The 19,203-nt window shown below is 39.0% G+C and overlaps 1 protein-coding gene across 2 annotated transcripts in view; it reads left to right on the top strand.

The window, feature by feature from the left end:
* LRRC69 (leucine rich repeat containing 69) overlaps positions 1-19,203 on the top strand; it is a 131,370-nt gene that overhangs the window by 9,867 nt on the left and 102,300 nt on the right. Inside the window, exons 2-3 of one of the 2 annotated variants that reach the window (XM_030794980.1) lie at positions 7,599-7,627; positions 8,046-8,231. In XM_030794980.1, the coding sequence (XP_030650840.1) occupies positions 8,049-8,231 (183 nt within the window). In that variant the 5' untranslated portion in view covers positions 7,599-7,627; positions 8,046-8,048. Of the gene's footprint in view, positions 1-7,598; positions 7,628-8,012; positions 8,232-19,203 lie in introns of those variants that run through there. The other variant, XM_003268287.2, reaches the window with a different exon arrangement.

Raw genomic sequence — 19,203 nt, 5'->3', positions numbered from 1 at the left:
TGAATCTGTCTTTCCTAGATTCTCATTGTCTTAATAAACCTAGACCTGTGTCACAGCTGTACCCTGCTAAATATTACACAACTCTCATCTCTCCACATCCTAAATTGTGGCTTATCTAATGCTCCTACAAAGAGACCAGATTCTAGTCACAGTCTTACCCAGGTTATACCTATCACTTTATCTCCATCACCTGGAATAGTACAGAAGCCATCCCTGCCTCTGGTCTTACTCCCTTAAACCGTTCTTTTATGCTACTAAAGTGAACTGCCACAAATGCAAATCTCACTACCACTTTCCTGTATCGTTTATCTTTTTGATTTTTATTTTTTGTATATTCTGATGTTTTGACATCTTAAAAAACCTTTCTGGCTGAGGAGGGGCTGCTCCTACTGGGGTTAGTTGGTTCTTAGAGATAGCAAAGGGCAGGTGCAGCCAGGAGCATGGCTTTGATATGCAAACTAACCAGTCCTAAGCCAGACCTCCTCTGTCTGACCCATACACCCCAGGAGACAATATTCCTTTGCTTTAATCATCCTAGGGCCAGGTACCAGATCACTGGGAACCACCTCTAAATCCCAAAACCCACAGAATTATTCACACTGGCCAGTCCTAAACTGTTTATCCTTTCCTGCTTTGTATTTTCCACAAGAACTCCAATAAAGGCTCTGGCCTAGACTTTTTTTTTTTTTTTTTTTTTTTTCAGACAGAGTCTTGCTCTGTCACCCAGGCTGGAGTGCAGTGGTGCGATCTCGGCTCACTGCAAGCTCTGCCTTCTGGGTTCATGCCATTCTCCTGCCTCAGCCTCCCGAGTAGCTGGGACTATGGGCGCCTGCCACCACGTCCGGCTAATTTTTTTGTATTTTTAGTAGAGGCGGGGTTTCACCATGTTAGCCAGGATGGTCTCGATCTCCTGACCTCGTGATCTGCCCGCCTTGGCCTCCCAAAGTGCCAGGATTACAGGTGTGAGCCACCGCGCCTAGCCCTCTGGCCTAGACTTTCTACCCTTGCTACTCTCTTCTACCTCCTGACAGTCCCCAGTCCTTTCCCACGTGGCCCTGCCTTCTGTTTCTAGGGATTCGAGTATAAATTTCCTTCATAACAATCACTTCTTAATCACTCGATTAAAACAAATTCTGGGTATATTTTAATATACTTTCTAACCTAATCCTTATGATGGCTTCCTATTCCCATAGGATGAAGTCTCCTTATTACGGCATTTAAAAGACGTCTTTCATGACAGGTCCTATTTACTCCTCCAGAGTCACCTCCCATCACTCCTTTCTTTAGATATATGCACTAGAATCAATTGTTTATACTCTCCATGGTCCTGTGTATTTCATGCCCCTGAACCTTTTCTTCATGCTTTTATTTAAATGCTTTTCCACTTCACATTTACTTCATCATCTGGTTAGCTCTTTTTAATCCATTATGACTGGACCCAGCAGTCAATAGCAGGAAATCTTCCTTGAACCAACTGATCAGACTCTTTGCCACTTTGTGTACCGTCACTTCTGCTAGATCTTCTCTTTTGGCTTCTCTGCATTTTAGGGAAGGCATAACACTGGGCACAAAAGTAACAACCATATATAGAAGGCTTAACCAGCTCCCATAGTTATATAAGGTCAAATTCCTGTAATAAAACCCATGTTCTATACAATTCCTAATGGTTTGTATTGTTATTATTTTTTATTAAATCTTGATATACAATTTGCTGCTACTAAGCCATGTAGTAGGAGCTTTGGAACTGAGCTTGAGTGTAAGTTAGAAGGGCCTTGAAGAGACTGTTAACAGGAGCCTAGTGTCACTTCAGGAAGCTATTGGTGAAGGTTTAAACAAGGTGAGAGATATTATTGGTTGGAAGCTGGAAGAAAGGTGACCTTGTGACATAGTAGCAGAAATTTTAGCAATGCTGGAAATTTATTTTCCATGAAACAGTGGAAAATAAGTATAGCTCAACTGGATGATCTCACTAAAGAGATTTCTAGGCAATGTCAAAGGTGCTATCTCGATTCTTCTAGCCCCTATAGCAAAAGACAAAAGGAGAAAAGCAAGCAAGATAAAAAAAATTGTTCGATATAAAGGAGCCACAACTTGTTGGGTTTGAAAAATACTTTTTTCATTCCTAACCTCTCCAGACAGTGAATGATGCCAAAATTAAGCAATCTGTTCCAGACAGAGCCAATCCAGGGAACTCTCAGTAAAATGATGAAGATGAAAAGGCATGGCTATAAAAGGCTTTGTTAAGAACAGGAAGGTTAAATACGCTGTCTTACCAACAAACAATAGGGCCCCTAAAAATCTTAAGGATAATGTCTCACGGCAGTTTCACATGGGAACCCAAGATAGAGGTGGGCCATCCGAAAGAGATTTGTGGGTGTGGTTTTTGTCTGATGGAGTGAATTATAAACTGTTTTAAAAGAAACCCATGAAGTTTTTAAAGGATTTGCATCAGGTTGGATTGAGAAGGACAATAAAATGAAAAGATAAACCTTCATGCACTGTTAGTAGGAGTGTAAAATGGTGCAGCCACTATGGAAAAGTCTGGCAGTGCCTCAAAAGACTAAACATAGAGGTACTGTATGACCCAACATATTCCATCCCTAAGTATATACCCAAGAGAATGAAAACATGTCCACATAAAAAATTGTACACAGATGGTGTTTGTAGCAGTATTATTTGTAATAACCAAAAAGTAGAAACAATGCAAATGCCCATCAGCTGATGAGTGGAAATGTAAACTGTGATGTATTCATACAATGGAATATTATTTGACAATAAAAATAAATGGAGTGCCAGTACATGCTGTAACATGGATAAGCCTTTGTATTAGTCTGTTTTGGCAGTTCTATAAAGAAATACCTGAGACTGGGTAATTTATGAATAAAAGAGGTTTAATTGGCTCAGAGTTCTGCAGGTTGTAAAGTAAGTGTAGCAGCTTCTGCTTCTGCGGAGGCCTCAGGAAGCTTCCAGTCATGGTGCAAGGCAAAAGCAGAGCAAGGCACATTTCACATGGCTGGAGCAGGAGGGAGTCAGGGGAGGTGCCACCACTTTTAAACAAACAGATCTCACAATAACTCACTATCATAAGGACAGTACCAAGAGGAAAATCTGCCCCCATGATCCAATCACCTCTCAACAGGTCCCACCTCCAACACTGGGGATTACAATTTGATATGAGATTTGGGTGGGGACACATATCCAAAGCATCTCAGCCTTGAAAACATGCTAAGTAAAGTAAGCCTGTCACAAAAGTCCACATATTATATAAATTCATCTATATAAAATCCCTAGAATAGGCAAATCTATACAGATAAGTAGATTTGTATTTGCCTAGGGTTGGGGTGGATGGGAGGAATGGAAAGTGATTGTTAAAGGCTTCAGACTTTCTTTTGGGGATGATGAAAATATTCGAAAATGGATTATGGTGGTAGTTACACAAGTTGGTGAATATCCTAAGGACCATCGACTTGTATACTTTAAATGATGAATTAATGGTATGTGAGTTTTATCTCAATAAGGCTGTTATCAAAAAAGAATTAAAATAAGAGGCCCTTGGCACCTTGAACTTCTATGGGCGGGAAGCAGACTGAGGAAACTACTTGGCAAACATGGGCTACATTTTATGGAAAAGGAAAGAAATTCAAGAGGATGGAATCAAGAGCCCAAACGGGAACCAAAAGCTAATCCCAGGCAGTACATGTGGGCGGGGTGCAGTGGCTCACTGCTGTAATCCCAGCACTTTGGGAGGCTGAGGCGTGTGGATCACCTGAGGTCAGGAGTTCAAGACCAGCCTGGCCAACATGGCGAAAGCTTGTCTCTACTAAAAATACAAAAATTAGCCAGGCATGGCGGCACATTCCTGTAATCTCAGCTACTCAGGAGGCTGAGGCAGGAGAATTGCTTGAACCCAGGAGGGAGAGGTTGCAGTGAGCTGAGATTGTACCACTGCACTCCAGCCTGGGTGAAAGAGTAAGACTCCATCTCAAAAACAAAAAACAAAAAAAATGACAACCTTGTGCCTCATTTGATTTCAGAATTGCTATGAACCTGTGGCTACTTTGTTCCTCTGATTTTTCCTTTTTTTTTGAATGGGACTAACTATTGCCTGCCCTTTGTTTTTCCTATGTTGTATTCTAGGTATGTGTGGATAGATAACTTGTCTCTTTAGTTGATAGGTCTTCAGGTCAAGATGAACTGCACTCAAGCTGAAATAAAGGAACTGCCTCAGAGGAGCTTCATCTACCTTTGTACCTAACTTAAATGACAAGATCTTTGAACCTGATGTTCTAAATAGATGAAACTTTTGGGGAAGGGGGCTTTGCAGGAAGAGTGTCTGTTTTGCATATGGGAAGAATGTAAACAGCTCATGGCTACAGGGTGGATTGTGGTGGGTTTTAAAACATGTCCACAAATTTTTGGTCACTTGCCTTCAAGAGGCAGAGTCTAATTTGTCTTCCTTTGAATATGAGCTTGTTTCTGTCACTTGGTTCTAATGAATAAAATGTGGTAGAGGTGATTCTGTATGACTTCTGAAGCAAGGTCGTGAAAGTAATACAGCTTCCACTCCACTTTCTCTCTTGGGATGCTCAACCTTCAAACCAAGCCACCATGTTGGGAGGAAGTCCAAGCCACATTGGAGAGGCTACATGTAGAGGCTGACCACCCTAAGGCCCTAGCCAATAAGAAGTATCTACCACCAGATGTGGGTTAGTAAACCTTTAGATGGTTTCTGCAGCAGACTTTGAGCTGCTATAGCTGTCACTAAGAGAACTATAGGCAAGCCCTGCCCAGATTAAGATTTGTCAATAAAGGCTGGGCGTGGTGGCTCACACCTGTAATCCCAGCACTTTGGGAGGCTGACGCAGGTGGATCACGAGGTCAGGAGACCGAGACCATCCTGGCTAGCACAGTGAAACCCCGTCTCCTAAAAATACAAAAAATTAGCCGGGCGTGGTGGTGGGCGCCTGTAGTCCCAGCTACTTGGGAGGCTGAGGCAGGAGAATGGCATGAACCCGGGAGGCAGAGTTTGCAGTGAGCCGAGATTGCACCACTGCACTCTAGCCTGGGTTACAGAGCGAGACTCTGTCTCAAAAAAAAAAAAAAAAAGATTTGTCAATAAAATAAATGTTTTAGGCCATTAAGATGTGTGGTGGTTTGTTTCCCAGTGATAGATAACTGGAACAGGCAGTATGAATAGGACTGATTATATATTGGAAGTAAGGGAGAAGAAAGACTCAAAAATGTTAACCAGGTTTTCTAGGTTCAGCAGATTAACAGAAAGCAGTATCAGATTGTATTGGTTTGTTTACCCACTTAAAGCAGTAACAAATTTCTAGGGTTTGGACAGTGTCATCTGGGATGCTAGCCACCGAATAGTTACTTAAGAGGTGATGATGGTCATGGATTTTTTTTTTTTAAACAAAGCCTTGTGATCAGTTTGTTTGGGTAGTAACAGCTTTATTATTCTTAGGAAACAAATAATATCAAAGTAAAGAAGACGAAGCATAGGTTTGGAAGAGGGAAGGCAAACAGCAGTGATTAAGAAGCTGAAAAATTATCTTTCTAGCAACTGAAAGTCACTATTGGCATCTCTTGATTTACTGTTATGATATTGATATTCATTATAATCCCTTTAAAAATTTAATGATCCTTTTTAGAATTCTGGCACTTGATTTTACTCTCTTACTGGAAGAGGTCTTGTCTCTAATAGCATTCTCTCAGTGAGGCCTTTCCTGGTCATCCTATTTAAAATTGTAAACTTATCATTTCCCACACTCCCTGTTTCTCTTTTCTGCTTAGTTTTTTCCCCTTGGCATCAAATCACCATCTAACATAGTAGATTTACTTATCTGATTGCTTTTCTTACCCTACTAGAATGGAATTTCCTTGAGAACAGAAATTTGTATCTTTTTCATTCACTCCTGCAACAGTGTTGACTATGTAGTAGGTGCTCAGTAAATATTTGTTGAATAAATAAATAAAGTGATTTCTGAATGCCAAAGGAAGGATTGATTTCTGTTCAGATCACTTTCAGTGCAGAATGTATTTTATAATGTTCAAGTTTTTGGAAATCCACATCTAAGTGTGTCACATGCATGTGTAATCCTAATGCCTCTAAGACTCATCCTATCTGGGTGCTAATGGGGTTGTGATAATAATCAAATGTTACTGGCCACAGCTCCCCTCCCTCTCCTTTTTGTCACCATTTTAATCTTTTATTTGGAAATTTTTAAACATAAGCAGAAATAACAAGACTAATATAATGAATGCTGATATGGTTTGGATTTGTGTTCCCTCCAAAATCTCATGTTCAATTATAATCCCCAGTGTTGGAGACTGGGCCTGGTGGGAGGTGATTGGATCCTGGGGGTGGAGTTCTCATGAATGCATTAGCATCCCCTTAGTGCTGTTCTCCTGCTAGTGAGTGAGTGAGTTATCCTGAGATCTGGTTGTTTAAGTGTGTAGCACCTCCTTCCTGTCTTCCTCCAGCTCTGGCCGTGTGAAGTGCTGGCTCCCCCTTTGCCTTCCACCATTATTGTAGGTTTCCTTAGGGCTCCCCAGAAGCTGAGCAGATGCCAGCAACATGCTTCCTGTATAGCCTGCAGAACTGTGAGCCAATTAAACCTCTTTTCTTTATAAATTACCCAGTCTCAGGTATTTCTTTTTAGCAGTGTGAGAATGGACTAATACAAACCCCTATGTGTCTATTACTCAGTGTTAATAATTATCAACATTTTGTCAATGTTGTTTGATCAGTTTCTTCCACCCACTTTCCCCCCTAGATTATTTTAAAGAAAACTCAAGATATCATTTTATTTCACTTGAACATTTCAATATGCATTTCTGAATGTTAAGCACATTTAAAATAAATACTACCACCATACCATTTTCACATGGAACAGAATTAATTTCTCTCATCTAATAGCCCATGAACAAATTTCCCTGAGATGTTTGTATTCAACTGAAGATTCAAATACAGTCCGGACATTGCATTTAGCTGTTATTTGCCCTAAGTTTCACTTACATCATAACAGTTTTCCCTCCTTTTTATTAATGTCTTTCATTTGTTGGTGAAACCTTGTGACATTGGACCAGGGACCAGGCCTGTAGAATCTTCCATATTATAGATTTGACTGAGTGTTTCCCTATAATGAACTTAACTTATTCTCTAGTTCTGTTTTTTTGTAAATAGTAGTTAGATCTTGAAGCCATGATTAGATTCAGATTTAATTTTTGGGCAGGAACATTTCATAGGTGGTGCTGCTGTGTACTTTTTAATTCATTACTTCATAAGGCTTATAATGTGATTGTCTCAATTTTATTGATGCTAAAATGATTAGTGAGTTATTAACCTGATCACTTGTTTATAAAGTTCCTCATCAACCTTTCATCTAATACTTTTAGTCTCCAATTATGATTTTTGCATAGCTCTATTATTTTATTAGAATTTGCAAAAATTGTGATTAGTTATTTTTTCTTTCTCATTTATTAGTTTCAATTCTTGTGAATAAGAACTTTATTATTAAGTTATATTTAAGTGCAGTTTGTACTGGAAGAGCAGAATAAATGCTTATATTTTTTCCTTTATCAATTTTCAGACTGAGTTGGTGCACTAGTAATTCCCAGGGTGAGTAATGTTTCTTTTTAAAAAATCCCATTATGAACTCAGATTTTAATGTGTTTTGATTTCAGTCTACTCTAGATTATTTTTTTCTGATCCTTAATATTTTCTATCTTAGACTAGTGGGAGCTCCTAGAAGTTCACTTCTGTGTCCTCATTAATCTCTGATAACTTCAACATCGCAGGCATAAGCTATCTTAGGCTTACATTATACATTTCCTGCCCCAAACCTGGACCATCTACTTTCCCTTCATATCTTTCACAAGGGAAAATAATCTAATGCTTCCCCCCTTCAACCTGGTGGATCTCAGAATGTTCTTGTTTCTATGACACACCAATTCTGTAATTAGAGGTTCTAAAGCTGTATAATAAAGAACTCTAATCTCTAATGGTTACCTTCTTTGTTTTCTACTTCTTTTCCAAGATCATGACTGAGAGATTGTTAATAAAAGCATTGAGTGGTGGTAAAAATACGAAGATCATTACTTTGAATGGGAAGAAGATGACAAAGATGCCCTCAGCATTAGGAAAACTGCCTGGCCTGAAGACTCTAGTCCTTCAGAATAACCTAATCCCCAAAGTGTGTCCAGAGTTACACAAGTTGACCCAGGTGAGGAACAGTGTTTTCTTGTTGTTGTTTGGTATTGAAGATGGAAAACAGGAAGAGAGAAAAAATGGGTAAGAGACAGAACAATAACACTTCGATCTATGGAGACTTAGGTCTCTGGAGACTTAATGTGGAGTGTTGCTGGAGAGGCATCAGAAGGCTTTCTCCCTTAGGGAATTCCATGTGGTAGGGAGAGATGTTTCAATTTATTCATGTGCTCTTTGGCCCATGTCTGGAGTCAGGGGACTAGGTCTCTGCCACACCCATCTTTCTAGAGGCTGTCATCTGGAAAGGGGTTGGAAACCTCTGGTCGTCTACCTTGGGGGCTCACATCTGGAAGTAGTTTTGAGGATCCAGGAGATGCTGTTCACCCTGGGGACTGTCCTGAAGCTTTTGCATTTAGAACAAAGAGACATTTAGGATGTAGCAAGGGAGTACCTTTTCAATTTCCTAGGGCAGGCTGAAACTTTGAAATGGAGTGTTGGCAGGGAATAGGAAGGAGGGGACATTTATTTCTCCTGAAATAGTCTTTAAAGGAAGGTTAATATTTTAAATAAAAAATACTCTGTTTTAAAGAGCAATAGTTGACATGAATGAATCCCAGATGCTTGTGTTAAACCTTTCTGCCTAACAATGTGAAACTCTAGCTGCCAAAAATCTTGAGGTTGAGAGAAGGCAAGGGATATTAACTTTGTAATTTTCTTTTTGTTCACTGCTGAATTGTCATCAGCACAGGAAGAACCTATAAGCAGCTAAGGCATTATAGCTCATTAATTTTGAGTTTACAGTTCCAAAAAATAAATCTGTATTTTCTTACTTTCACCCTACCTCATCTCCTTTTAGGTTTAAGAAATTGAGTTTGTAATCTATAGTTGTATCTTTATAAGAAATAGGGTAACTTTTACAAAGTCCCTCCTTCATTAGTAGTTGCAGAAAGTACACTTGTAGTTACAAGACAACAAGGACTTGGAATTTTTTAATAGGAAAGAGGAGTTTCTTTGCAAAAGAATTTGGGACTTGACTGAGTCATGAACCTATTCTCTCCCTCTATTTGAATTTATTTCCATTAAAGTAATACTAACCATTGGTTACAGAGAATTAAATATTACAAAAAGCTTATAGCAAGAAGCTATCTTCTATCCCACTTCCCCTCATCCTCAATCCTGATCTCCATATATAACCACTTTTAACTCACCTATTTTATTGATTTGTCTATTTTTGGCATCATTTTTCTTCATCTTCTAGATATAGTTATATTAATATATCTATTGTATATTGGTCCACATGTGGAATTAGGGGATTAGGTCTACAGGTATCTTTTACATGTAATGTTACTACACCTTTATTTCTTCCTTCATCAACTGCAGTCTCTTTTGACTCGCCACTTTATAAGATGACAGTGTCAGCCTCTGTAATCCGCCTTCAGCTGTCTTTTCCTCTCCCCCCTCACAAACTCTGAAGTTTTTACTTTTATAAGACTTATAGCTTTTATATCCTATTCAGTTATAACCATAATTAAATATTTGATTTGTGTCTTGGGTAACTCTAAACTTCTAAAAATATATATTACTAATAAATAAATATTCACATGGAGTCAATTAATCTATGATTATATTTTCTTTCTTACATGCAATTTTTGTTCCCTTGGAGTTTCTAATAACCTTTCCTTTGTTCTTGTGCCTTAGCTTTATGGTGGCCTCGTTTTATTTCAAACCATATTATTTTTTTCTGTCAAATGTACTTTTCCTTGAGAGACTTCCCTCCAAGACCCTCCATCCTCTGCCCCACTCTAAGTTGACTGCTGTCTAGGTTTGCTAGATACTGTCAGCCAAAGACATTCCCTTTGTTGCTCTCTTCAGTTGGACCCACTGTTTCCTGTATCCTGTATTTTCCTTTCTTAGCTTGCTCTCTTAGTTTTTCAGGAGTCTCGAGAAATCATCCTAGTCTGGGTATGTGGTAGTTAAATTGTTTGATCCCTTGCATATCTGAAAATGTCTGTATTCTTGTCTCACACTTGGTTAATAGTTTGTTTAGTAAAAAGTTACACATTCCAAGATATATTTCCATAGGAAAAAGCCCCAAGAGTCTGATTATCATTACATTGTCTTCTTCTTTTGGCTCCCTTTATTACTTGCCCTCTCATTCTTCTATTTAGGGGTAACCTACATGTTGACTTCTGTTTGTTCACTCTCAGTTCCTTCACCAGGGAGCTGGCTCAGCCCAGTGCTTATTTTTAAAGAGGAAATTACACCATTAAGAATTCAACCGATTTGCGACTAGGCTGCTTATAGTCTATTCTATCTTTAAAGTAGTTTAAAAGTCAGATTCAGGCCAATGGCATTATGTTTAGCTGTTCATGAGCTAGCAGTTTTTCTTATATAGGGTCTTGGAGAAATTGTGGAGTTTTGGGAAAAAAAAACAGTTTTCCCTATGTAATGGGAGTTCTAGAAGCATGCTAGATAAAATGTGCTAGAAACCCTCAAAGAATGGTTGTAGATTATCATAGAGTTCAGATATACAGCTCCATCCCTCTCACAGTTGGTAATAAAGGGCAGATGGCCCGGTGCAGTGGCTCACACCTGTAATCCCAGCAGTATGGGAGGCCAAGGCGGGCAGATTGATTGGGCTCAGTAGTTTGAAACTGGCCTCGGCAACATAGTGAGACCTCATCTCTACAAAAAAATAAAAATTAAAAATTAGCCAGGCACAGTGGCACGTGCCTCTGGTCCCAGAGGATTGCCTGAGCCCGGAATGTGGGAGGTTGCAGTGAACTGAGATTGCACCACTGCACTCCAGCCTGGGCTGCAGAGTGATTCTGTCTCAAAAAAAAAAAAAAAAAAAAAAAAGGAAAGGCAGATGAAGGTTTCACAGAAAGAGACAGCTTAGAGAATTGAAAAGGAGAGTTTAGAAGTGCTGGCACAACTTAACTGGTTCAGCAGTTACCAGCTATATACAAGGCACTTAGTTTCTTTGGGGCTCAATTTCTGCCTTCATTTATTTAATCCACAAATAAGCAATGAGGACCATCTGTGTCTCAGGCACTCAGAACTGGTGATTCAGTGAGGAGCAAAACAGATGGAAATCTCTGCCCTCATAGAGTTTATGTTTTAGTCAGGAGTGATGTAAGAAACAACCAAAATAGGGCGTGAGGCAGTGATTAGTGTTAAGGCGAACAATAAAGCAGAGAGAAGGTGCAGGGCATATTGTGACATTCAGCTGACCTGACTGATGCCACAGAGTGTCTTGTGGGCTTTATAACTTGGTGATGTGTATGTCAAAATTCGGTGATTGGCCAGGCGCGATGGCTCACGCTTGTAATCCCAGCACTTTGGGAGGCCGAGGTGGGCGGATCACAAGGTCAGGAGATCGAGACCATGGTGAAACCCTGTCTCTACTAAAAATACAAAACAATTAGCCAGGCGTGGTGGCGGGCGCCTGTAATCCCGGCTACTCGGAGAGGCTGAGGCAGGAGAATGGCGTGAACCTGGGAGGCGGAGCTTGCAGTGAGCCGAGATTGCGCCACTGCACTCTAGCCTGAGCGACAGAGCAAGACTCCGTCTCAAAAAAAAAAAAAAAAAAAAAAAAAAAAAAAAAATTCGGTGATTATAATTCTTATTCTAACAGTTTTCTCTAAAATTCTCATGTACTTTTAAAGTTAATTTGAACTCTTTCTTATGTTGCTATAGTCATACCCTTTATCAATGTTTAAAGCTACCCATCTACCTATGACTTTTGTTTCATTTTGTTTTATGTCTACAGTGTTTATCTTTTGAAGTAGCCTTTTATCATCATACGAAGTCCAATTTGCCCTAATATACTGATTTTTTGGTCATATTTCCCACAGAATGCAACGTATTAACATAGTCTTGATTTTTTTTTAAGTTCCTAGAACAAAAACACTACCTTTAAATTTCTTTACTCATAAAATGCTAACAGAATAACAACATCAACCATTTACTGGGAGCCAAGCATAGTATCAGGAGCTTATCATTTTCTACAACTTGCAAGGAAGTTATTACCCTCATACTGTTAATAAAATTTATGGTTCAGGAAGAGGTTAAATTACTTGCTAAAGGTCACTCAACCAGTAAATATAAAATGAGGTCTCCTTGGAGGTTGCTTTCAGCTCTATTGTGTTATTATTCTATATATTTAGTGTGAAATTTATCAGGGTATGGTGTTCAATTTATAGTTCTTAAAAACTGAGTTGCCTAAAGATGGCTGTTTTGAACACTACATGCATTGTCCCCTCCTCCCATTTGTTTGCATATGTTTTTTCTTTTAAGAAACGGGTCTTGCTCTGTCGCCCACGCTGGAGTCTACTGATGTGATCATAGCTCACTGCAGCCTCGAACTCCTGTGCTCAAGTGATCCTCCTACTTCAGCTTCCCAAGTAGTTGCAGCTACAGGCGTGTGCCACTACCCCTGGCTAATTAAAAAATTTTTTTTTTTTGTTTGGAGACAGGGTCTCACTTTGTCTCCCAGGCTGGTCTTGAACTCCTGGCTTCAAGCAATCCTCCCACCTCAACCTCCCAAAGTGCTGGGATTACATGTGTGAGCCACCCCACCTAGCCCATAGTGATTCTTGTATGATTATTATTATTATTGTTATTATTATTATTTTTGAGACAGAGTCTTGCTCTGTCACCCAGGCTGGAGTGCAGTGGCATGATCTCGGCTCGCTGCAACCTCTGCCTCGCAGGTTCAAGTGATTCTCCTTCCTCAGCCTCCCGAGTAGCTGGGATTACAGGTGCCTGCCACCATGCCTGGCTAATTTTTTTGTAGAGATGGGGTTTCGCCATGTTAGCCAGGCTGGTCTTGAACTCCTGACCTCAGATGATCTGCCCACCTTGGCCTCCCAAAGTGCTGGGATTACAGGCATGATTCACCGCGCTCGGCCCATAGTGATTCTTTTAACAAATATTTACCATTCATTTTCTTGCATCTATGCCGTTCCTAAGGATATAGATGTGTACAAAGTGTGGTCCCTGCCTTCATGTTTGGGGATTAAATTAAATGTTTATATATTTAAAGCTCCATGGCTGGCATGTAGAAGCTTTAAATACATTTTAGCTATTATGATTAGTGTTACCATTATGATATGACGAGCAACAATGATAAAATGAGGGGGTAGGGGTTCTTTAGTAAAGAACCTACTTTAGATCCTACTTCCATTTTTCTTTGCTAATTTAACTAGTGAAGCTCTGGAAAATTTCAATCACTTCTAATGACAATGAAAAAAATGGGGTAATGTCCTATAATTTATGGTGAATGCATTTGGACTGTGGCTCTTGAAGTATGGGGATGTCAACAATTTTCAGAGAAGCACTTTATGAATTTTGAGGGCAAAGATCTTGTCTCATCCCTATTGCTTTTTACTTACTAACTCATATAATGTCAACATGAGTGAAATGGAAGTAATTTTCAAAGTCCTGCCTAACCAAACACACGTAGGAACAAAGGTGCCTCATAGGTAAAACAGATAGCCATCATCTCTAATTGTGTGCATCATTGTTGACATGCATCATAAAGTCAATGGCAGTGTGGCAAAATTCCCCTTAAGCTGCTCACATGTGCAGCTGACCAGGACAAAGATATGGTCTGCCATAGCTTTTTATTTGGCCATAAACAATTGACAGTAAATAAGACCAACTCTAACCAGATTTGAGTAGTTTATAAACTTACTAATTGTGTCCTCCTTTTCATACTTTTGCTGTCCTTAATGACCTTTAACCCAATCAACTTCATTCATTCATACATTAAACAACTAGTTATGTGTGTCTGCAGTGGAGTAGGCACTCTCCTCAGTGGTAGCAGTACAAAAAGGAACAAAATCATTCATATATCCCTAATAGGTTTAGTGGGGAAAGTTAATGAAACATCCAAATAAGTGTATTATTACAATTGTGAAATATTACACTTGTGCTGTAGGAGAATTGTGAAAAGTGCTGTAAAGGAGAATTGTGTTGTATTATGAGTCTCTAGTCAGGCAAGTCTTGTGCTATGAGAGTCTCTAGTCAGAGAAGTCAGAGAAGGTGATTGTGAAAACGTGCAACTGAGCTAAGATCTAAAGCAAGCTTGTCCAACCCGTGGCCCACGGGCCACATGAGGCCCAGGACAGCTTTGAATGTGGCCCAACTCAAATTCATAAATGTTTTTAAAACATTATGAGATGTTTTTGTTATTTATTTATTTATTTTTAAGCTCATCAGCTATCATTAGTGTTAGTGTATTTCATGTGAGGCCCAAGATAATTCTTCTTCCAGTGTGGCCCAGGGAAGCCAAAGAATCAGACATCCCTGATAAAGAACAAATTATGCAGAGGAAGAGGAAAGGAATGACCATGAGCAGAGACTTCCCGTAACTCTTCCTCCTTGGGCATTCTGGTCTCACTTTCTAACCCAAGCAGAACAGAGAAGATCCCTGTCATTTATACTGTGTGTCAGCATCAAGCCTTCCTCTTCTCCTGTTCCATCCACGGAAAATCTCTTCTTTTTCCATCAGTTAGGTAACGCCTCCTATTTCCTAAGCCTGGCTATCAAAACAGGGATTCATTATCCTGTTCTGTTGTGTCCTGTCCTGGTAAAAGGGCACATAGTGAGTACCTTCTCTCCAGGAACCGTTCATGTCTCCTTTGCCTCTGCTTTCATGCCGAGGCGTGTATTAGGTCTCTTGAACCCCTGCTGGAAATCCAGCTTCTCTCTCTGCTGGCAGGCATCTAGAAAAGACCCAGCCCTCTTCTTTCCTTCACCAGTGATGTGGAACAACTGATATACTCTATCTGTAGACCTGCCTTGACTCATCTGAAAAGTGGGCCTTGTCATTCTTAGCTCCTAAAGTTGCCATCACTGTTATCTACCTAATATAGGATGCCTTATCCATATTGTTTACATAGAAAATTTTAGCCCAACCTTCATTCAAACTTCCAAACACTTAAGATTTTACATTTTAGTTGAGTGTCATTTTAATTGAATGTTAAGATTTTACATTTTAATTGAATTCTAATAATTTGAAACTCTTGTCCTTCCTTCTTATTCTTTCCTTATGAAGCTTTTGATGGGATATTAAAAGGCAATGCCTTGATAATCTTTTTATGTTAATGCCGGTAGAGAATCCTTATTATATTTCTTGACATTGAGCTTAACTTTGGGATTTAAGGGGCCAGCAGTAAGAGGTTGTGGGGATCTCCATGAAATATCTAGAGATTAGATAACATGCTGGCCCATGGAAACTTCCCCTCAATTTCTAGTGAAATTATAATTGTTTTGAGAAATATGACTTTGTTAGGAAGTTACTGCAAAATTAAATAGTAGCTTTGAAATTGGCAGTTATTCATATAAATAAATTCCTTCAGGAAGAGCTGGACTCAGAAGCAGTTTGGCAGTTGTATTAAACAGTGGTTTTAAGGATGCCACAGATTTCTTTAAAAAAGGCATTGATAAGAATTAGCAGATTGAACCATAAATTGAACCTCCTTCCATACGTTGACCATACATATGCTAATTCAAAATTGTAAAATCCAGTTATTATTCCCTCATTAATTTGATTCGATTACCTTTACAAAATAGTTTACAGAACCTGACACGTATATTATATACTATTTGATTATAGTAAATGTGAATATTCACTCTTCTTAAGGAAGTTAAAGATTCACTCTTCTTAAGGAAGTTAAGTAGTTCAAACATATTTATACATCTTATAGGCAAATAATCTAATAGTTTATTCCAAAATGGTATAACCATGATTTAGTTTAGGAAGACAGTCTTCCAGATAAAGATGGACATTTGAGAATTTTTTTTAATACAAAAGGTTTTATCTGGCCAGGTGCAGTGGCTCACGCCTGTAATCTAAGCACTTGGGGAGGCTGAGGTGGTGGGGATCACCTGAGGTCAGAAGTTCGAGACCAGTCTGACCAACATGGTGAAACCCCGTCTCTACTAAAAATACAAAATTAGCTATGTGTGGTGGCACATGCCTGTAAACCCAGCTACTTGGGAGGCTGAGGAAGGAGAATCACTTGAACCTGGGAGGTGGAGGTTTCAGTGAGCCGAGATCGTGCCATTGCACACCAGCCTGAGTAATAAGAGCAAAACTCCATCTCAAATAAAAGGCCGGGGAGTGGGGGAGTTTATCTAAGTTAGTCAAAACCAAGTAATTAAAATATATAATAAGTAGCATAGAGTTTTCTAGTGATAATTAATAGCTACAAGCATGGAATAATTAAATATTAAGAGAGGCTGTCTGGTCCAAGTTCTAGGCCTACAAATTATATGCACTACATTGAATTGAATATAGGGGTTAGTGAGAATGAGCAGGCTTGAATAAAGAAAGCATGCAACTCATTAGAAGGAAATAAATAAAGCTGGGCAAATAAGAACAGATTAAGCTCAAAAGATATTTGATTTTGAAAATAAAAACTGATGTGGAGCCATAATAACTATTCCGTAGTTTGAGTTTTTACAGAGATGATCTAAGCAGGCATCATTCAACTAATATTTATTGAGCAACTATTATATTCCAGGTATCGTTCTTTGAATGCTAGATGAATCACATAGAGACCCTGTCATTGGAAAATTTCCTATTTAATAGTAGAGGTAAAATATACATGTGAATTATGGAATCAACAGAAATGCCCATCAATGATAGGCTGGATAAAGAAAATGTGGTACATACATACCATGGAATACTATGCGGTCATAAAAAATGAGATTATGGGCCGGGCACAGTGGCTCATGCCTGTAATCCCAGCACTTTGGGAGGCCAAGGTGGGTGGATCACGAGGTCAGAAGTTCAAGACCAGCCTGGCCAAGATGGTGAAACCCCGTCTGTATTAAAAATACAAAAAATTAGCTGGGCACAGTGGCAGGCGCCTGTAATCCCAGCTACTCGGGAGGCTGAGGCAGGAGAATTGTTTGAACTCAGAGAGTGGAGGTTGTAGTGAGCCGAGATCGTGCCACTGCACTCCAGCCTGGATGACAAAGTGAGACTCCATCTCAAAAAAAAAAAAAAAATAGAAAAATAAAAATGAGATTATGTCCTTTCCAGGGACATGGATGGAGTTGAAGGCCATTATTCTTAGCAAACTAATGCAGGAATGGAAAACCAAATACCACATGTTGTCACTTATAAGTGGCAGCTAAATGATAAGAACACATGGACACATAGAGGGGAATAACACACACTGGGGCCTATCAGAGAGTGGAAGCTGGGAGGAGAGAGAGGAGCAGGAAAAATACCTAATGGCTACTAGGTTTGGTACCTGGGTGACAAAATAATCTGTGCAACAAACCCCCATGACACAAGTTTACCTATGTAACAAACCTGAACATGTATGTACCCCTGAACTTAAAAGTGAAAAAAATAAAAAATATGTAAACAAGTCATTATAAAATATATAATAATAATTGATAATAGAAAGTACACCATGCTATGCAAATGCAAAAGGAAGATGCCTTCATGGGGAAGATGGTAAATCTCAAGGGGAAGCATTAAGCACAAAAATCTGTTATAATTATTGGAGAACCAAGATATTGTTAGTATTTAATGAAAACAGAATCCTGAAACACATTATTGCTGCAGAAACAATAAAGAATTTTTATCCAGCAAAATTAACAGTCCTTCTGTGGCCATTTTTCTCATTCCGTGAAAATGTCATTCAGAAGTGGCTGTGACCTGGGACCTCAAAGCCGTGATCACTCTGCATGTACCTGTGCTCCAGACCCAGCTCTGCAGCTGCTCTGCATGCACTTGCACCTCTGACAGTGGCATCTCTGTGGCCCAAACACGCCCATGTGCTGGACCTACCACCAAGGGGCATCCCCTTGACCACAACTTCCCCCAATAGAAGGAAAAGAGATAAGCAGCACTGCAGCACCTTTTACTGCCAAGGACCCCAATATATGCAAATCAATCAATGTGATACAACACATTAACAAAACAAAAGAAAAAAACCCAGATCATTATCACAATAGATGCAGAAAAAGCATTTGACAAAGTTCAGCATCCATTCATGATTAAAGCTCTCGACAAAATAGGTATAAAAGGAATTTACCTTAACACAATATAGGCCATATATGAGACTCCCACAACTAACATCATAGTCAGTGGGGAAAAGCTGCAAGCTTTTTCTGTAATATCTGGTACAAGGAAAGAATACTTACTTTCTCTACTTTTCAACATAGTACTGGAAGTCCTAGTCAACAAATAAGGAAAAAGAAAGGCAACCAAATCAGAAAATAAATAATGTTATCTCTGTTTGGAAATGACATGATCGTGTACGTAGAATAGTCTGAAGACTCAGACTCAATAAAAAACCTGTTAGAACTAATTAATGAATTCAGTCAAGTTGCAGGTTATAAAATCAACAAACAAAAAATCAATCATATTTCTATATACAAGGAATAAAGTATCTGAAAAGGGAATTAAAAAATCAATCCATTTACAATAGCAATAAAAATAATAAAGTACTCACAAACAACCAAACAGGTCAAAGATTTATACATGAAAAATTATAAGACATTAATAAAGGAAGTTGAAAAAGATACATGTAAATGGAAAGACATCCCTTCTTCATAGATAGGAAGAATTAATATTGTTAAAATGTCCATATTACTGGAAGTGATCTCCATATTCAGTGCAGTTCCTATCAAAATCCTAATGGTATTCTTCACAAAAATAGAAAAAACAATTTTAAAATACATATGGAACTACAAAACAACCTGAATAGCCAAAACAATATTGAGCAAAGACATGAAAGCTAGAGGCGTCATACCTCCTGATTTCAAAATTTATTACAAAGCCACAGTAATCAAAGCAGTGTGGCTTAGGCATAAAAACAGACACATAGACCAATGGGACAGAATAGAGAGCCCAGAAATAAATCCACATATGTATGATCAACTAATGTTTGAAAAGGGTGCCAAGAACACACATTGGGGAAAGGATAGTGTCTTCAATAAATGTTGGGAAAATTAGA

The sequence above is a fragment of the Nomascus leucogenys genome, chromosome 16 (genome assembly GCF_006542625.1).
Source record: "Nomascus leucogenys isolate Asia chromosome 16, Asia_NLE_v1, whole genome shotgun sequence".
Classification (NCBI taxonomy): Eukaryota; Metazoa; Chordata; class Mammalia; order Primates; family Hylobatidae; genus Nomascus; species Nomascus leucogenys.
The sequence above is the reverse complement of the archived record's forward strand: the minus strand, read 5'-3'. Positions and strand labels throughout refer to the sequence as shown.